The following is a 21,362-nucleotide window of genomic DNA, read 5'->3' as shown; positions in this document are numbered from 1 at the left end:
ACATAATTAATGAATTAACTCCCCGAAACACATAACAAACATAGCAAATATATACACCCCCTCAGATCCCCCAGTATAGGCAAACAAAAATAAAACAGAACCCCCCCCCCCCCTGCTGCTGACCATTGTCTACCGTTCTGCCAGGAAGTCCAAGAGCGGTTGCCACTGCCTGAAAAACGTTTGCACCGATCCCCTTAAGGCAAATTTCACCCTCTCCAATTTAATAAACCCCGCCATATCGTTGATCCAGGATTCCACGCTTGGGGGCCTCACATCCTTCCACTGAAGAAGAATCCTTCACCGGGCTACCAGGGACGCAAAGGCCAGAATACCGGCCTCGTTCACCTCCTGCACTCCCGGCTCCCCTGCAATCCCAAATATTGCGAGCCCCCAGCCCGGTTTGACCCTGGATCCTACCACCCTCGACACCGTCCTCGCTATGCCCTTCCAAAATTCCTCCAGCGCTGGGCATGCCCAGAACATATGGGTGTGGTTTGCTGGGCTCCCTGAGCACCTAACACACCTGTCCTCACCCCCCAAAAAACGGCTCATCCTTGTCCCGATCATGTGTGCCCTGTGCAGCACCTTGAACTGTATGAGGCTGAGCCTCGCGCACGAAGAGGAAGAGTTCACCCTCCCAAGGGCATCTGCCCACGTCCCCTCCTCGATCTCCTCCCCCAACTCCTCCTCCCACTTACCTTTCAGCTCCTCCACCGAGGCCTCCTCCTGCATCACCTGGTATGTTGCCAAGATCTTCCCCTCTCCAACCCACCCCCCCGATAGCACCATGTCCTGTACCGTGCGTGGCGGCAGCAGCGGGAATTCCAACACTTGCCGCCTGGCAAACGCCCTTCCCTGTAGATACCTGAAGGTGTTTCCCGGGGGCAGCCCGTACTTCTCCTCCAGCTCACCCAGGCTCGCGAACTTCCCATCCACAAACAGGTCCCCGAACCTTCTTATCCCTGCCCTGTGCCACCCCAAAAACCCTCCATCTATTCTCCCTGGGACAAACCGGTGGTTCCCCCGTATCGGGGTCCACACCGAGGCCCCCACTTCCCCCCTGTGCCGCCTCCATTGCCCCCAAATTTTGAGGTTTGCCGCCACCACCGGGCTCATGGTATACCTCATTGGAGGGAGCGGCAGCGGCGCCGTTGCCAGCGCCTCCAGACTCGTACCCTCACAAGACGCCGTCTCCAGCCTCTTCCATGCAGCCCCCTTCCCCTCCATCACCCACTTGCGCACCATCGCCGCATTGGCGGCCCAGTAGTACCCACAGAGGTTGGACAGCGCCAGTCCACCCCCATCCCTACTCCGCTCCAGGAACACCCTTCTCACCCTCGGAGTCCTTCGCGCCCACACAAACCCAGTTATGCTCCTGTTGACCCGCCATAGAAGGCCTTCGGGATAAGAATGGGGAGGCACTGGAACAGGAACAAAAACCTTGGGAACACCATCACCTTGACTGACTGCACCCTACCCGCCAGGAACAGCGGCAATGCGTCCCACCTCTTGAACTCCTCCTCCATTTGCTCCACCAGCCTCGTGAAATTAAGTCTATGCAGGGCCACCCCAGCTCCTGGCCACCTGGATCCCCAAATACCTGAAGCTCCTCTCCGCCCTTTTTAGTGGGAGCTCACCAATCCCCCTCTCCTGGTCCCCGGGTGAACCACAAACAACTCGCTCTTCCCCATGTTGAGCTTGTACCCTGAGAAATCCCCGAACTCCCTGAGGATCCTCATTACCTCCGGCATTCCCCCCACCGGGTCAGTCACATATTGCAGCAAGTCGTCCGCATAGAGCGACACCCTATGCTCCTCCCCACCCCGCCCCAGTCCCCTCCAGTTCCTCGACTCCCTCAGTGCCATAGCCAGGGGTTCAATCGCCAGTGCGAAGAGCAGGGGGGACAGGGGGCACCCCTGCCTCGTCCCTCGATGCAACCAAAAGTACTCAGACCTCCTCTTGTTCATGGCCACACTTGCCATCAGGACCTCGTACAACAGCTTAACCCACCTGACGAACCCGTCCCCAAACCTGAACCTCTTCAGCACCTCCCACAAGTACCCCCACTCTACCATATCGAAGGTCTTCTCAGCGTCCATTGCCACCACTATCTCCACCTCCCCCTCCCTCGCCGGCATCATAATAACGTTCAGGAGCCTCCGCACATTCACGTTCAACTGCCCCCCCTTCACGAACCCCATCTGGTCTTTGTGGATAACCTGCGGCACGCAATCCTCAATTCTCGTGGCTAAGACCTTTGCCAGCACCTTGGCATCTACATTTAACAACAAAATCAGCCTGTAAGAAAATGAAAAAAAAAATGAAAATCGCGTATTGTCACAAGTAGGCTTCAAATGAAGTTACTGTGAAAAGCCCCTAGTCGCCACATTCCGGCACCTGTTCAGGGAGGCTGGTACGGGAATTGAACCGTGCTGCTGGCCTGGTCTGCTTTCAAAGCCAGCGATTTAGCCTTGTGCTAAACAGCCCCTTAAGACCTACACTGCAGGGTATCCTTGTCCCGCTTCAGGATCAAGGAGATCAGTGCCCGGGACATCGTCAAGGGCAAAGCCCCCCCCCTCCCTTGCCTCATTGAAGGTCCTAACCAGCAACGGGCCCAACAGGTCCACATATTTTTTGTAGAATTCGACCGGGAAAACGTCCAGCCCCAGTGCCTTCTCCACCTGCATGTTCCCTATCCCTTTGGCCAGCTCCTCCAGCCCAATCGGGGCCCCTAATCCCGCCACCAGTCCCTCCTCCACCTTCGAGAACCTCAGTTTGTCCAGGAAACGGCCCATCTCTCCCTCCTCCTGTGGGGGCTCGGACCGATACAGTTCCTCATAAAAGTCCCTGAAGACCCCATTGATGCCAACCCCACTCCGCACCACACTCCTCCTCCTCCTCTCCCCCCCCGCCCCCTATCCTTAACTCCCCCGATCTCCCGAGCTGCGTCCCGCTTCCGAAACTGATGCGCCAGCATCCGACTTGCCTTTTCCCCATATTCATAAATCGCCCCCTGGGCCTTCCTCCACTGCGCCTCCGCCTTCCTGGTGGTCAACAGGTCAAATTTGGCCTGGAGGCTACGCCTCTCCCTCAACAGTCCCTCCTCCGGCACCTCCGCGTACCTCCTGTCTACCCTCATCATCTCCCCCACCAGCCTCTCCCTCTGCTCTCTCCTCTCCTTGTGGGCCCTAATGAGGATCAGCTCTCTCCTCACCACCGCCTTCAGCGCCTCCCAGACCATCCCCACTCGGACCTCCCCGTTATCGTTGGCCTCCAGGTATCTCTCTATGCTTCCTCGGACCCGCTCACTCACCTCCTCGTCAGCCAACAGCCCCACCTCCAAGCGCCACAACGGGCGCTGGTCCCTCTCCTCCCCCAGCTCTAGGTCTACCCAATGCGGGGCGTGATCCGAAATGGCTATCGCCGAGTACTCGGTATTCTCTACTCTCACAATCAACGCCCTGCTCATAACAAAAAAGTCGATCTGGAGTCCAGTCGGCCTTATGAACGTGCGAGAAGAATGAAAATTCCCTAGCCCCCAGCCTTGCAAATCTCCAAGGATCCACCCCTCCCATCTGGCCCATAAACCCCCTCAGCACTTTAGCCGCCGCCGGCCTCCTACCCATTCTAGACCTGGAGCGGCCCAGTGCTGGATCCAACACCGTGTTAAAGCCCCCCCCCCCCCCCACCCCCAATTATCAGGCCCCCCCACTTCCAAGTCCGGGATCCGACCCAACATGCGCCGCATAAATCCCGCATCATCCCAGTTCGGGGCGTACACGTGGACCAGCATCACTCTCTCCCCTTGCAGCTTACCACTTACCATTACGTACCTGCCGCCATTGTCTGTCACAATGCTCGATGCCTTGAACGACACCCTCTTTCCCACCAAGATCGCCACACCCCGATTTTTGGCATCCAGCCCCGAATGAAACACCTGGCCTACCCGCCCCTTCCTCAATTTTACCTGGTCTGCCACCTTCAGGTGTCTCCTGGAGCATGACCACACCCACCTTCAGCCCCTTCAGGTGTGCGAACACCCGGGCCCGCTTAACCGTCCCGTTCAGTCCCCTTACGTTCCAGGTTATCACCCGGATCAGGGGGCTACCCGCACCCAAATCCCGCCGACTAGCCATAACCCCTCCTCGGCCAGCCACACGCCCACAACCCACGCCCGTCCCGTTTCCCACGGCACAGACCCCCGTCCCAACCCCCTCTACTCGCAGCAGCTCCCCCTTGACCATACCAGCAGCAACCCGGTTCCCCCCCCCCACCCACACCACACACCGTGTGATCCCTCCTAGCTGCATTGCTTCCCACATTACACTCCCGCAAGTCAGCTGACTCCCACTTCCCCTTCGACTCCTCCCATTGTGGGACTTCCCCTCCCCCGCCATTACCCACCAGCAGGCTCTCCACCTCCCCCTTCCATCCCAAGCGTGGGAAAAAACCCGCGCTTCCCCGCCCCGGCCCCCTCCAGCACGGGAAAAAGCCCGCGCTTTCCACCTGCCCGGCCCTGCCTCCTCTGGCGCAGCTCCTTTTACAGGCCCAGTCCCCTCACCCCTGACTCGGGCCTCCCCCTCCCCCTTGGGGCCCCTTCCCCTCCCCCCCCCCCTAGCGGCCATCCACCCCCTACTCCGTTTACTTGCCCCCCTCCAAGAGCCCACCCGACAGACCCAACCAAAACAGTGCCCAATTCACCCTAACCACCCACACCGAACCAAAAGGAAACCAGAACAATGAACCCCCCCCTCAAAATGTAACACAGCAACCACAACCCCGACCATCCCCACGCCCGACCCCCCCATCACGACCCTCAGTTTGTGTCCAGCTTCTCGGCCTGAACAAAGGCCCACGGATCCTCCGGGGACTCAAAACAATGGTGCCGGTCCTTGTAGGTGACCCACAGACGCGCCGGCTGCAACATGCCAAACTTCACCCCCTTGCTGTGCAGCACCGCCTTCGCCTGGTTGTACCCGGCCCTCCTCTTCGCCACCTCCGCGCTCCAGTCTTGATATATTCCCGTAACAGCCTCCCCGAAGAGGCGCCGGAATGTGGCGACTAGGGGCTTTTCACAATAACCTCATTTGAAGCCTACTTATGACAATAAGCGATTTTCATTTAATTTTTCATTTCATTTCATATATTCGAACCTCCGTGTGCTCCCACCTGCTGCTCCTCTCTTTCTTGGCCCACCCGAGTATGCACTCCCGATCAGCGAACCGATGAAACCGCACCAGCACCGCCCGTGGCGGCTCGTTAGCCTTGGGCCTCCTCGCCAGCACTCTATGGGCCCCTTCCAGCTCCAGGGGCCCCTGGAAGGACCCCGCTCCCATCAGGCAGTTTAACATGGTGACCACATAGGCCCCCACGTCCGACCCCTCCAGCCCCTCCGGGAGGCCCAGGATCCGCAGATTCTTCCGCCTCGACCGATTCTCCATCTCTTCGAACTGTTCCTGCCATTTCTCGTGCGCCTCCACCTTTACCGCTAGGCTCAAGATCTCGTCCTCGTTATCTGAGATCTTTTGTCGGACCTCGCGGATCGCCACCCCCTGGGCCGTCTGGGTCTCCAGCAGCTTATCAATAGAAGCCTTCATCGGCTACAGCAGGTCCACTTTGAGCTCCCTGACGCAGCGCTGGATAACCTCCTGCTGCTCCTGCGCCCACTGCATCCACGCTGCCAGGTCCCTACCCGCTGCCATCTTGCTCTTCTTCCCTCGCACTTTCTTTGGATTCACCACCACTTTTTTTAGTTGCCCTGCTCCTGGTCCAAGCCATACACTGTCGGGGGAATGTTGCAGTCTTCTTCCCACAACGGGAAATGTCGACAAAATCCCGTTGGGGGCCCTGAAAAGAGCCCAAAAGTCCGTTCCAAGTGGGAGCTGCCGAACTTGCGACTTAGCTCTGCATAGCCACAACCGGAAGTCACCAGATAGGTTTTTACAACAATCAATAATTTTTTTAAAAACAGAAATGTTCCCAATTAAGGGGCAATTCTAGCATGGCGAATCCACCTACCTTGCATATTTTTGGGTTGTGGCGGGGCGGGGCGGGGGGGGGTGAGAGAGAGAGACCCAAGCAGACACTGGGAGAATGTGCAAACTCCACATGGACAGTGACCTGGGGCTGGGCTTGAACCTGGGTTCTCAGCGCCGTGAGGCAACAGTGCTAACTGCTACATCACCAGGTGCCCAGATAATGGGTTGCATGGCCATCATTAGACTTTTAATTCCAGATTTTTATTGAATTCAAATTTCACCATCTGCCGTGGTGGGATTGGAACCCGTGACCCCAGAGCATTACCCTGGATCTCTGGATTACTAGTACAGAGTCAATACCGCTATGCCACTGCCTCCCCAATGTGCAGTAGTAAAGGCTGAAGAGGTCCGGTGGCACAAATGTCTATGAGCCTGAGGTGCCAGTTTCGAGTCCCAACACGGGAGTCAACAGCCAAGGAAGGTGCATTCATTTAAAAAAAAAAAAAATTTAGAGTACGCAATTCATTTTTTCCAATTAAGGGGCAATTTAGTGTGGCCAATCCACCTCATGGTGCCGAGGACCAGGGTTCAATCCTGGTTCTGGGTCACTGTCCGTGTGGAGTTTGCACATTCTCCCTGTGTCTGGGTGGGTGTCACCCCACAACCCAAAAAGACGTGCAGCGTAGGTGGATTTGCCATGCTAAATTGCCCCTTAATTGGAAAAAAGAATTGGATATTCTAAATTAGGGATAAAATTGGATATTCTAAAATTAAGTGGTGGCCAATATTCATCCCACAATCAATATCACTAAAAAAAAAATGATCATCATCATTTTGCTGTTTGCGGGTGTTGGCTGTGTATAAATTGGCAGCTGCGTTTGCTACATTAGAACAGTGAAATACTTCTTAAAGTATAGTCATTGGCTGCAAAAGTACTTTGAGAAGAATATAAATCACTTTCTTTTGCCAAATTACCATTACATGTTCAACCTCACCATTCCAATTCGAATGTCAACATACAGGAGCTCCTTCGCTACCCTCAAGTCAGCGAAGGTGATTAGGAAAGGATGAAACATTTTTTAACATATAACTGTTCAAAATATTGAAGGTCGACTCAGTAAGAAGGTCCTGGTGTCTATTTAAAAGAAACAAACTCAGCTTTTTGAGCTTCCCTAATTCACTTCTGCACGGAGATCATGGTGGCACTGTGGTTAGCACTGCTGCCTCATAGCTTTGGGTGATTATGTGAAGTTTGCACCTTCTCCCAGTGTCTGCAGGGGTTTCCTCCGGGTGCTCCGGTTTCCTTCCACAGTCCAAATATGTCATGATAAAATTGCCCCTTATGTCCAGGGATGTGCAGGTTCGATGGGGTTATGGGTATATGTTAGGGGAGTGGGCCAAGGTAGGGTGCGCTTTCAGAGGGTCGATGCAGACTAGCTATGCCAAATAGTCGTCTTCTGCACTGTAGGGATTCTATGGTTCTGTCATATTTGCACCAAGTGTTTGGGAGCTGGGATCGCTCAGGTTTTTGTCAGCCTCATCTTCTGATGTTATTCCCTAAAAGCAATATACCGCAATGTTAGGAATTTGGAGGAAGGCAGTGAAAGACGAGAGTGAATACTTGAGAACAAGTCTATTGTGGGCTGTAGTTCCTGAAGGCTTCATTTAAGATGGCAGGTTCCATCAAATTCCCCAACAATTGATTCACAGTGCCCATTTCCTTCTCTCTCACAATCTTTTTGGAAAAAATAAAATCTCTGGACATGGGTGTCCCTGGCTTTGCTGATAAAAATGGCTGGTTTGCTAGACCACTTCAGAGACCAGATAGGAACCAACCACATTGGTGTGGGCCTGGAGTATCGGCCAGTTCCAAAAAGAGCTTCTTTACATTCCTTACAAACCGGACGTGCCATCTTTCAAATGAGACGTTAAACTAAAGCCCTTCCTTGCCCTTTTGAAAGAATATGATAGATTTTATGGCACTTTTCAAAAAGGATCTAGGAAGTTGTCCAGGATCTCTGGCCAGTACTTATCCCTAAATCAACAGCAGTAAAATACATTATGTGGTTATTTATGTCACTGCTGTTCGCGGGATCTTGGTGTACATAAGCCTTCTGCCGCACTTCCTTATGTTAGATGAATGGTTAACTTCAGAATTAAATTGATTACCTGTGAACATTATGAGGGTGTTAAAGATGCTGGACAAAAGAAAGCTCTTTATTTTTGTCCTTACTCAAAATCTCCAAAGAACCTCACACACAGTGGCTCCTGCTGAGATCACCTTTTATATTCATTAATCCATGGTTACCACCACAACCTCTGTAGCACCACAACTGCGGCAATGGGCCGAGATCATCTGCTGCATTTACTTAGTTTTATCCTGTTGCCTGCTCCATACACCAGATTAGGGCACAGAGAAATAAGGATGTTGTCAGAACCCCTTCTGCATTGAGGGAAGAAATCAAGGGGATGTAAACCTGGCTTTTGGCCAGAGCACAAATGACTCACGGGTGCAGTGGGATTTTACTGAACAAAATATAACTGAAACACTCAATCTAAATGATACTGGCCCAGCAGGTAAATGGCCTACATTGTGCAGGTCACCCCAGTTAACGCCAAGGGTCTCATGCTTCTGGTACTGCTGTCTGTGTAATTTTGGAACAGGTAGGTAGTCCTGTAAACAACAAGTCCACACTTCTGTCGATGCTTATAACATACAGGCATTAGTTACGGAGACTCCCAATAAATTTTCATCAGCAGCCAAGTGACCATTAGAATTGAAGTTAATGTTTCTGCGGGCGGGTTTCAGTCCAGTTTTGGATTTTACATCAGATTCCAGCACAGAAACAGAGCCATTTCACCCAACTCCACACAAACCCTCGCCCCACCAGATTTCATCCAGCCTTATTAACACATGTTTCTATGCCCTCTGTCTCATGCACTCAATGCACCTATTCTATTCACCTCCATCACTCCATGTGCTAGCAAACTCCACATTCTAACCACTTTCCTCGATAAATATATTTCTCTTGAATTCCTTATTGGATTTTATTGATGTCTTTCTTACTGACCACTAACACCCCCACAAGTGGAAACATCTTCTCTATAATTGAGCCTCATAATTTTAAAGATCTATTTATTAGTTTGCCCCTCAATTTTCAAACTTGCAGTGACCAAATTCACTCCTACATGTTAAAATGGTGCTCGCCAGCATCTAGCGGATGAGCCATTATGTCGATGTATGCATAAACACACCGGCATATTGGTTCATCTTTCAAATACGATTGTTTTGTCACTCCTTCGCCTTGCTCAAATCAGAGATAAATTTACCCTTTTTGGGACAGCAATATATGAAAAATATATTTAAAAATTATTTTGCAGGGCGTGGGTGTCGCTGGCTAGGCCAGCATTTATTACCCTTCCCCAATTAGCCTTGGGAGGGCAAGAAATTCTGTTCTAGCCGGTGGTACCTAACCCCCTGTGAAAGAACTAAGAGAAACTGTCCCAAATCAGGAATGAAACAGCTGATGTGATCTTGTTACTGGCTGCTCCAAATCTATTACTATTTAAAATTTTAAAATTAAATATCCACATTACAACCAAAATTAGTTCCAACAGGAAGGCCTAAACCTGAGAAAATAAGACCATTAACGGATAATGGAGTACATTTGGATTGTTAGAAACTACCACCAAATTTCAATGGAGGTTTACAAGTGGGCGAAATGGTTACGGTGCTTTGCTGCTACAGTAAGGTTAGAACTCACGCCCCACTTCACCAGACAGTCAGAATCATAGAATCGCACAGCTCAGGATATCAAGAGACACATTTTGCCTGTGTCGGTTTTTTGAAAGAGCTATTCAATTCACCCCAACCTGTTGCTGCGCTTTCCCCCATAGACTAGCAAATCGGATTCGGAGTAGGCCATTCAGCCCCTCACGCCAGCTCCACCATTCAATACGATCATGGTTGATTGGATTGTAACCTCAATACCACATTCCTGCCTCTGCTCGATAACTTTCCAACGCCCCCCCACCCCTTGTTAATCAGAAATATATCGACCTCTGCCTTAAAAATATTCAAAGATTCTGCTTCCACTGCCTTTTGAGGAAGAGAGTTCCAGAGACTATCACCCTCAAAGAGAAAATAATTCTCCTTATCTCCATCTTAAATGGGATTGCTTTTTCAAAAATCTTTTATTGAGGAATTTATAATTTTAACAATTTTGAACATCAAATTTGAACAAGACCAAAACAATATATAACCAACAAACCCCCAGAATCATACCCCAGTCAACATGGCTCACAGAGATCGTGCCACCTTCCCCAGTCCCCCTTCCGTTGGTTCTCCTGCCCTTACTTGTCCTCCCCATGCCTCCCCTTCACCCTCCCCTCTGACAGCTGGATTTTTCTCAAAAGAAGTCGGTGAACGGCTGCCACCTGCGAGCAAACCCCTGCAATGATCTCTCAAGGCGAATTTAATTTTCTCGAGTCTGAGAAACCCCGCCACGTCGCTAACCCATACCCCTGACTTTGTGGGCTCAGAGTCCCTCCATCTTAGTAGGATCCGTCTCCGGGCCACCAGGGAGGCAAAAGCCAGGACATCAGCTTCTCTCACCCCCTGGGCTCCTGACATACCTAAGATCGCAACCTCTGGAATCGGCACCACCATCAGTTTTAATACCTCTGACATGACGTCAGCAAACCCCTGCCAGAAGCCCCTCATGCCACATGCCCAAAACATATGGACATGGTTCGCAGGACCCCCCACACAGCGCTCACACCTATCCTCCACCCCCTTAAAGGACCTGCTCACCCAGGCCACAGTTATGTGTACCCAGTGGACCACTTTAAATTCTATCAGACTGAGCCTAGCGCACGACGAGGATGCATTGACTCACCTCAGGGCCTCCTCCCATAATCCAGCCTCCAACTCCCATAATCCAGCCTCCAACTCCCATAATCCAGCCTCCAACTCCCATAATCCAGCCTCCAACTCCCCACCCAGCTCTTCTTGCCATTTTCTCTTCACCATCCCTCTTGGGCTCCCTCCCATTCCGTCAGTTCCATGTAGATCTCTGATACCTTCCCCTCTCCTACTCCTGTTCTCGATACCACCTTATCCTGTAGACCCTGGTGAGGCAAGTGCGGGATGATCAAAACCTGCCTCCACTCAAAATCCCTCATTTGCAGATACCCCGGAACCCATTCCCACCCAGCAACTCAAACTCCTCCTCCAAACTCTGGAAGCCCTCAATAATAAAAAGATCTCCAAATCTCTTGATCTTAGAATCTTTTACACAGAGACCCCTAGTTCCAGATTATCCGACAAGAAAAAACATCCTCTCCACATCTAATCTGTCAATACCCTTCATGAACTTAAAAGGCTTTGATCAAGTCACCTCTTATTCTTCTAAACTAATGGATACAAACTTAATCTCTCTAACATTTCCTCATAAGACAGTGCACCCACGCCTGGGATTTGTCGAGCAAACCTTCTCTGAACAGCTTCTAATGTATTTATATTTGTCTTTAGATAAGGAGACCAAAATTGTCCACAGTACTCCAGATGTGGTCTCACCAGTGCCCTATACAACTGAAGCATAACCTCACCCACTTTCGTAATCAATTTCCCTCCCAATAACCAATATCTTTCTATTAGCTTTCCTAATTACTTTCTGTACCCGTGTACAAGCCTTTTGTGAGTTTTCACTAGGTCACTCCGATTCCTCTGCACCTCCATTTAGATCATAATTCTTCCTCCTTTACAAGTATTTATGGGAAAGTTAAGTTCCCGGCAAGCCCGGGGATGCCTAAAAACCCGCACCAGGCCTGGTGACTCACCGGTCGCAGCTTCGGAGACAGGATGTCAAGTAGAAGGCAGAGGATCTCCGATATAAGCGCTTGCAGAGTGACTCGGCTGCGGATCGTTGGGCTGATTTCGCCCACCATGGATATCACTAAGTTGCGCACATGAGTAATCTTGGTTTGTGCCTGAACAAGTGGAAAGATAACTCTGATTAGAAAAATACAACAAACTGCAACTTTCCACAGAAAATAAAGAAACTGCTGCCATTTAAAAATGGTGTGTGGCTGAAACACAAGACACGTAACAGAGAAGGGTTCTGTACAGTACTTACTACAACATTTAGAATAACCACCCAGTCCATTAAGAACCAGACCAAAAAAATCCATATTTCATAGATACATTTTACAGCAGTGAATTGCACCCATCAATAAAGGAGAGCAAAGGAAGTTTTCCTCGCTAGCAGGTCTCCTCATTAGTTGTGATGCATGCTGTCATACCATGAAACATCCTCCATTGAAATAGCATTTGTTCAGTGTAAGTAATTCCTCCTTTGCCAAGAACTGTTCAAACAAGGAAGTGTACAGAACAGCTTCCAACACTTAGCTCAAAGAATCAACGAGGGCAAGTCCCAGCGAGACTGCTGGTCAGTAACAATGGCTTCCTCGTTAACCCAACTGACCCCTGGCCCATTTGTTTGCTCTCCCTCGGGAAATATTTCTGCGTAGACAAGAGAAACGCAGTCTAACAGCCACGAGGCTCTGCTCTGTGTTATATGGCTAGGTAGATAACAATGAGTTTGATTTGGAACCTTTGACCTCCGGCTGCTAAGAGAATGTATTTCTCCTGTTTGGATTAATAGCCAACCATTAAATTGGCTTTAATAGTAAAACAAATCCAAAGACTAATTTTTTTTATTTTTTTTTTTTAAAAAGAGAAGGTAACGTTCAAGGAAAAAGCATTACCAGAGGGGGGCCAGCTTCTCTCTGTTTAAATTTCTGCCTTGATTTTGAGTGTTTTTTCCGGTCGGTCTCTCGCTCAATTTTATTTTTTTTCTTTCAACTAATTTAATTGATCCTGCCACATATTTGGTGACTTAACAGAGGATGATGGGAGCCATTATAACAGGAGACAAATTCAACCCTGGTGATTGCTGGGAGCACAGACAGACTGATGGAAACTGTACATTCCTGTTTTATTTCCACATACCCTTGAGGGGTGATGCTGTCTTCTAGGATACGGCCCCACAGAGGGCAGTGCCTCCCAGAACCAACTTACACATACAAGAGAATGTTGGCAGACTGTGGGGTATCTCAACAAGAGCAGCCTTACCCTCACTCCACATCTGCGGATCTGCACTACAACAGGGGTCGCTGGGGAGTGATCAAGAGTGGGAGCCCAGAACGATCTCCAACTCTGCCCTTGCTCATTGCGAAGAACTACTCGTCTGCAACGAGCTCTCTCATCACAAGGAACTGAACACTCGACTCTCCCAAAGTCAACAGCTTCACCTGGGAATGTACTTATCCTATTTGGATGTCGGGAAAGATTAAATTGGCTTTAGTAGTAAAACAAATGCAAAGATGTAAACTTCTAGATTAAAACACCGACCAATAAACATCCGATTCAATCCACTGGTTACCAAATGTTTTTTTCGCCTGGATTCATGAAGTTTCAGTACACAAGCTGAATTTGCTAACTCAGAGGGTTGTGGATGCTCAATCTTTGAATTTTAAGGTTAAGATGGATAATGGTTAGTCTCTCAGGGAATCAGAGGATATGGGTAGCAGGCGGGAAAGTGGAGTCGAAGCTGCACTTCAGCCTTTCTCAGGCTGAATAGGGGAGCAGGATCGCTGGGTAGCATGGTCTACTCACATGTGTTTTGCCTGTGTACACAAGAGTCTTTCTTACCTCATAGTGGCTGTTTGGATATGAAATCCTTGGAACGCTGGATGCTGCAAAGAGCATGTGAAACGCAACCGGAAGGAAGGGCAGGTACCGCATCAGCTGGAAGTTCTGCACGCTCATCATTCTCTCGTTCAGGATGTCCGTGAATTCCAACCACTCTAGTGCCAGGCAGACTCCACTGAAAGTGGGATCCTTGAACTTCATAAGCAAGAAATTGTCGAATAAGCCCTGCAGTGTGGATCGAAGGTGGATTGGTACAGGGTTAGAGTCATTTCTCTCACCAATTTGAACAAACAGCTCGACTAGAACGAAGGCAGATGGATGCACCAAGGTGCTGCACGACTCTGGCCATGCTCACGACACACACACCACACTCACAGAAATTCATTTTGTACAAAATTAATTTTAAAGAGTTACACTGATAAGTGTCTCTGAAGACAATTTGCACTCAGTTAAAAAAAAAAAAAACATCCGTCAACAGTTATTCACCTGGGTGATCTTATCGTAATCTCCTGTTGAGGTGGCGAGATGAAGGATATGATTAAATCGCTGTGCTGCTGCACCGAGTGGGGGCTTCACCACGGCGCTCAGAATGTCCTGGTTGTCAATGAACCGTAATTCATCTGGTAAGCTGCAGTCCTGAGCAATCCGCTTCCTAAAAGCAGAAAAATAAGGGTACATTCATCTAAATCCATAGACCTCACTGCAATAGCAGATTTAATGGCAACAGTCGGTAAAGACACTGGAAATGATGCTGTGCGGCAGATGCTTTGTTACCTTTGAACCTTTGGGAGTTGAAAGATCTCTTGCCAGACAGAGAACAGGCTTTTGTTTTGGTCCTTGAGGCCTATCTTTGTGGTCAGTACCATCCTCATGCTCAGCTCCTTCTTCCCTCTTCCATGGAGGAACTAAAAATGCAATTCAGCAATTCAGGCATTGACAGCATGCAATAGGGACAGCGATTTCAACAATGCAGAGAACATCAACAGATATGAAGTGCACGAAGATTTATTATCCAGGTGTTGAGAAATCTGAGGCTTTCACTGCAGGACTTGAAAAAGAAAGGAAATAACTGCATTTCTGTCATGCCTTCATTACCCTCGCGGCATTCCAGTCAATGAAGCATTTTGTCGCTTGAGCAATTCTGGGAGCGGGACACCCAAATCACGCACAGCAAGATCCCACAAACAATGATATGATTAAGGAGGCCAAGAAGCTTTGCTAATGTTCATCGCTCAATCAACATACCCAAGAAAATTACCGGTGCACCATTATCTTTTGGCTGTATGCAGTTGTTGCTTTCTTTAAACGACTACTGTGTTTAGCCACATCATATCGACTATATTGATGCGTGTAATGGTTTGCAATGCTTCACCGTGACAAAACACTGGACGAATGCAAGAGATCAGTGGAAGAAACTGCAACAACTAAGACCCTTTCTACATCACGGTAGAGTAGTGCGTGCAGGATCATGCACCCTATCTCAGGAGGGGCGGCAAATCGGACCCTGGTGCAGATTCACTAGCACAATATCAGGGCTAGAAAACTGTGTCAAAGAGGAGAGGCTTCAGATAGTGGAACTAATTTCAATGAAGCAGAGAATAGGATTTAACAGCCGTTTCTAAAAGTATGCTTCCTCAGGTTGGACAGTCAATGATGAGGCAGTCATGTGGCTGTTTTAGAAATGTTAACGTGGATCGACGCAAAACGTACCCCCTAAATTAAACCACGTCCCCCACTTCTCCCGCCCTATCCCCAATTACCCGTATACGAAGTTCCCAGTCCTTATTTAACATTACCATGCCTCCTGTTTTCCTGCCCCCTCCCGACTTTTCCCTTTCCCCCCCCCCCTTACTGCTGGCATTCAATTTTTGTTAAAGAAATCGATGAACGGCTGTCAACTCCGGGCGAATCCCTGTATTGATCCTCTCACAGCGAACTTGATTTTCTCCAGACTGAGAAACCCTACCATATCGCTGACCCACACTCCTGACTTCGGGGGCTCAGAGTCCCTCCATCTCAGCAAGATCCGTCTCCGGGCCACCAGGGAGGAGAAGGCCAGGATATCGGCCTCCCGCCCCCCCTTTGCCCCCGGATCCTCCGACACCCCAAATATTGCCAATTTTGGACTTGGGAGTTGCCCTACCTTCCAGGACTTCCGACATAACATCTGCAAATCCCTGCCAGAATTCCCTCAGTTTCGGACATGCCCAAAACATATGAACATGGTTGGCCGGGCTACCCCCACACCGCCCACATCTGTCCTCCATCTCCTCGAAGAACCTACTCATCCGGGCTACCATTATTCGGGCCCTGTGGACTACCTTGAACTGAATCAAGCTAAGTCTAGCACAGGACGAGGATGCATTTGCCCCTTTCAAGGCTTTTTCCCCCACAGTTCAGTTTCCAGCTCCCCTCCTAGTTCCTCTTCACCTCTCTGATAGGGGCCCCTTCCCACTCTAACAATTCCCTGTATATCCGAAACGTTCCCACCTCCAACCCCTGTTTTTGACAGCACTTAATCCTGTAGTCCCCTAAGGGGGAGGCGAGGAAAGCTTGGAACCTGCCTCCGTACAAAGTCCTGCACTTGAAGGTACTGAAACCCATTCCCACCCAGCAAATCAAACTCCTCCTCTAATGTCTTCAAAGTCGGAAAGCCCTCCTGGATGAATAGATCATCAAACCTCTCAATCCCTGCCCGCTGCCATACCTTAAAGCCCCCATCCAGCCAACCCCGCCCCCCCAACCCTCGGGCCAAACCGGTGATTGTCACAGGTCGGTGACCACACTGACGCCCCCTCCAGTCTAATGTGCTGCCTCCATTGCTCCTACACCCTCAGGGCTGCCACCACCACAGGACTTGTAGAGTACCGAGCCGGCGAGAACGGCAGGGGCGCCATCAATAAAGCCTCCAGACTCGTACCCTTGCAAGATGCTGCCTCCACCCACTCCCAGACCGACCCCTCCCCCAGTACCCACTTCCTGACAATCAATATGTTGGCAGCCCAGTAATAGCTAATAAAGCTCGGGAGGGCCAAGCCTTCATCTCCGCGGGTCCATTCCAGGACTGGCGTCTTTACTCTCTGGGTTTTACCCGCCCATATAAACCTCAATATCGCCACTTTCATACTTCTGAAAAAAGCCTTTGGGATAAAATTCGGGAGACATTGAAAAAAGAAAAGCAGTCTCGCAAGGACTGTCATCTTCACCATCTGAACCCTCCCCGGGGTCAGTGGGAGCATGTCCCATCTACGGAAATCCCTTCTCATTTGATCCACTGCTTTGCCCAAATTTAACGTGTTAAGCTACCCCCAATCCTTGATCATTCGAATCCCCAGATACCTAAAACTCTTCCCAACCACTTCAAAAGGTAGCTCCTTCAGCCTCCTTTCCTGCCTCCGAGCCTGGATCACGAACATCTCGCTCTTTCCCATATTTAACTTATAGCCTGAAAAACGCTCAAATTCTCCTAATACCTCCATGATTTCAGTCATCCCCCCACCGGGTCCATGACGTATAACAGCAAATCGCCCGCAAGAGAGCGACCCTGTGTCCCCCCCCACCCCCCCCTCTCCCTGCTCCTTGGACTCGTTGAAAGCCTTAACCAGGAGCGGCCCCAGTAACCCAGAGAACATCTTATAAAATTCCACTGGGAATCCATCAGGTCCCAGGGCTTTACCCGATTGCACCGTCCCAGTCCATCTATCACCTCCACAAGCCCAATCGGGCCCCCGAGGGCCTCCACCAGCTCCTCATTTACCTTCGGGAACTCTAGCCTCCCCAGGAATTGATTCATACCCTCCTCCCCAACCGGGGGTTCCGACTCGTATAGCTGGCAATAAAATTCCTGGAACACTTCATTCACCGCCCCCGGGTCCGTCACCATCTTCCCCCTCATCCTTTATTTTCCCTATTTCTCTCACTGCCTCCTGCTTCCTCAGCTGATGGAGCATCTCTGACACTCCTTCAGGAGATCCTCATTTGGAGACACCGAATATCTCCTGTCCACCTGTAAGATTTCTCCTACCAACCTGTCCAGCTCCAATCGCTCAGTTTTATCCCTGTGGGCTCGAATCGAAATACATTCCCATCTAATAACCGCTTTCAGTGCCTCCCAGACCACCCCAGCCGCAGTCTCTCCAGTGTCATTGATCTTTATGTACCCCCGAATCTGCTAACAGCCCTGTATCTAGTCTCCACTGTAGGCGCTGGGACATTCCCGTGCCTGCCCGTAGGTCTATCCAGTGTGGTGCGTGATCTGAAACCGCAATTGCTGAGTGCTCAGTGTCCTCAACCCCTGCTAACAGTGTTTTATCTAGCACAAAGAAATCTATCCTGGAGTATGCCTTATGTACATGGCAGTAGAATGAATATTCCCTGCTCCTTGGTCTCTCAAATCTCCACGGATCTACCCCTCCCATGCGCTCCATGAACCCCCGCAGTTCCTTTGCCATTGCTGATAGTTACCCCGAGCTAGCACTTGACCGGTTTAATCTCGGGTCCAGGACCGTATTAAAGTCACCACCCATAATCAGTCGGTTGAGTCAAGGTCTGAGATCTTTCCCAGCACCTTCCTGATAAACGTGACATCATCCCAGTTTGGGGCATATATATTCACCAGCACCACTGCCGCTTCCTCTAGCTTCCCGCTAACCATAACAAATCTGCCTTCCGGGTCTGCCTCTATCCTCCCCACCTCGTATGTCACCCTCTTGTTAATCAGGATGGCCACCCCCCCCTGTTTTAAAGTCCAGTCTTGAATGAAACATTTGCCCGACCCATCCCTTCTTCAATCTAATTTGGTCTCCAAGCCTCAGGTGTGTCACCTGTAACATGGCCACATCTGCTTTTAATTGTCTCAGGTGTGCGAACACACGGGCTCTCTTAACCGACCCGTTCAGTCCATGAACATTCCACTTAACCAGTCTGGTCGGGGGGCCCTTGCCCCCCTCCCCTGTGGATCAGCCATGACCTTTCCTAGGCCAGCTCCTAGCCCGTGTTCCGCATCTCACTTGATCCGCCCTTCGGCGGCGGCCGTCACCTGATCTCCAACTCGTCTCCTAACTGTCCCTTACCCGTCAGCAGAACCCCTCCCCGCACTTAGTCTTTCCTCAGCTCTCCCCCCACTTTGCTCCCGTGAACTAGCTATTCTGCTAGCCCTACAGCTCCCACCCTCTGGCGTCAAAAAACCTGCTATCTGCCAGATTCTATCTCCCCTAAACATAACACAAGCACTCAACACAGTAACAACAATCCCCCAAAGCAAACACACCATCCCCCAACGCACAGGCAACAGGGCCACCCCTCCCCCTTTAACCGATTCTTTTCTGTCCCATCACCTTCAAACAGAATTAAACACAATAGAAGAAGCTTCAAGCAGCTTAAGCAAAATTATGCATGCAAGAATCAACCATCTTTCTTACAGAAAAGACCCCCCCCGTCGCAACTTAAAAGTATTTTCCTCTGTAATCCAGTACATAAAGCAATAAATCAAAATCAAATTATACAAGAATATTTCTTCCCGAACATCGCGACTTAACTCACAGAATTACTAAGCCTAAGGAGAGAGGTTAGGAGAAATTTGCTGGAATAGAGGAAGATGAAAGATGACAATAGATACTGGGATTAACTCTAGATTGCTCAGCAAAGGGAAGTACTGATACGCCAGGCCCGAAGTCTTCTCTCCCCCCCATTGGTCTTTAGGCCTTCGAGAAGGGGTGGTTCTGCAAGATACACCTGTTTTTCTGGACTCTATGCTCTCTGCCCTCTCTTCGGATGCCTATCCACCAATCCGCCGACCTAAGTGCAATGGCCAGCTGCTCAATTGCTAGTGTGAACAGGAGCCTCTGCAGCCTAACATATTTGGAGCTGGTCGTCTTTGTCCGTATGCTCGCCATAGAAGTGCTGTACAGGAGCTTCACTCACGTGGTGAATCCCTCTCCAAACCCAAACCACTGAAGCACCTCCATTCTAATTGATTGAAGGCTTTCTCAGCGTCCAGGGGAACTCAAAGATGGAAGTTAATCTATGCAAACACTTAACTTCACAACATATCGCTCATCGATACAGTTAACAAAATTAATTTCAGTTTTAGGTGGGGTTATTATACAATGTCAGAAACTAAAAGCCATAACTACTTTTGTTTTGTATACAGTTGATCAGAGCATCAGCTTTGACCCTCCCAGACTGAACAAACAAAGATGAACCAAATCACCGATGACATGTAATAATAATGATCACATTGTCACAAGTAGGCTTCAATGAAGTTACTGTGAAATGCCCCTAGTCGCCACATTCCGGCGCCTGTTGTTTTCAAGACAAAATAGAAGCTATAGAAATCGACATTACAGCGAGGACAGAGCTGCTCCATATCCAATTGTTTCAGACAGCAAAACGTTTATGCAATTTAAAAAGCTCAAACATAGGAAACCTCCCCTCACAGAATGCCTCAGGTACTGACTGACCTACTTTTCCCCCTAGCCTGGCACTGCCCAGATTTTAAAATCCTCATTCCGATTTAAAATCCCTCGCCTCTCAATATGTCTGTAAACTTCTCCAGTCTTACAGCCCTCAGGTATCTGTGCTCCTTCAATTCTGGTGTCTTGCACACTTGCTGACTTTCATTGTTCCCGATTTATTGGGCATGTCTGGGCAGGGGGTCAGCATTCTTTAAAAAAATCTACAATTATTGGGACAGATGGAATTTTGGCATTTCCAAACCAAATACTTGGCAAATTGTGACGAGTCTCTGGCAGAATGCATCTTTTACGTGTATAAAGTATACAAATTGAATTCGGGATTCAATAAAAAAACCAAAATCAAGATAGCCCCAACTCTGAATTCTCATTTTTTGATTTCGGAAAAATAATAATTTTGACAGTAAAACCATCTTTAAAACAGACTTTAACTTAAGATGTGTGGAATTAAGGCAATGTTTTAGTGATTGTGGTCAAAAATGAAATTTTTACACATTCAGCATAATTTATCTCCGTTATTTTAGAAACAGTAGTGATCGCAACAATAAAACTTGATACCTGGAATAAAGAAATGATCTATAACCATGGCATAGTGATACTACACAAACCGGTTTATTTAGAGCATGGTGCTGTTCTTTGTTAAAATAATCATTTGAAATCGTAAAGTGCAGCATAATGATTAGTAACATTTCATCTCCAAAATAAAAACATGTTTTTTTTTTCTTCACTTAATATTTTTCGGCTTTTCTCACATTGTGAGCCAACTGGAAAAGATTGCAAGTTGTAAATGATATGTTGAAGAGCCCATGCAGCACCGGAGTCGCAGGTTGCAGACCCCTGGTCTAGGTCTTAAGGTTCGGAATTCCCTCCCAAATCGTCCTCCCTCCTTTAGGATGCATGTAAAAATCTTATTTCTTTGACCAGGTTTCTGGTTGCCTGTCCTAATTAAAGAGGTTCAGTGTTAAATGCTTGTCCGAGAGCATGCCTGTTTAGCAACTTGGAATTGTTTACCACATGAAACATGCTGTATAAATGTTGTTTCCACTAATATCACAAAAGCTCGACAGCTACACACCAAAAAGAAAATCAAGCTAAAATCATTTGGGGTGGATCAGTGGAGGGGCCTGGAATCTACACTCATGGAGGGTCAGGTTCCCACAGCCAGATGAATCTTAAAAGGTATCGGAAATTTTCCCT

The 21,362-nt window shown here is 49.1% G+C and overlaps 1 protein-coding gene across 1 annotated transcript in view; it reads right to left on the bottom strand.

Annotated features, from left to right (window-relative positions):
- The window catches only part of chtf18 (CTF18, chromosome transmission fidelity factor 18 homolog (S. cerevisiae)), a 167,280-nt gene that overhangs the window by 66,764 nt on the left and 79,154 nt on the right, over window positions 1–21,362 (bottom strand). The window contains exons 14-17 of the mRNA XM_072480886.1: window positions 14,467–14,597; window positions 14,179–14,344; window positions 13,693–13,917; window positions 11,820–11,969 (exon numbers count right to left, since the gene is read on the bottom strand). Coding sequence (XP_072336987.1) covers window positions 11,820–11,969; window positions 13,693–13,917; window positions 14,179–14,344; window positions 14,467–14,597 — 672 coding nt within the window. The remainder of the gene's footprint in view (window positions 1–11,819; window positions 11,970–13,692; window positions 13,918–14,178; window positions 14,345–14,466; window positions 14,598–21,362) is intronic.

The sequence above is a fragment of the Scyliorhinus torazame genome, chromosome 17, assembly GCF_047496885.1.
Source record: "Scyliorhinus torazame isolate Kashiwa2021f chromosome 17, sScyTor2.1, whole genome shotgun sequence".
NCBI lineage: Eukaryota > Metazoa > Chordata > Chondrichthyes > Carcharhiniformes > Scyliorhinidae > Scyliorhinus > Scyliorhinus torazame.
This window is presented reverse-complemented; position numbering and strand designations above follow the sequence as displayed.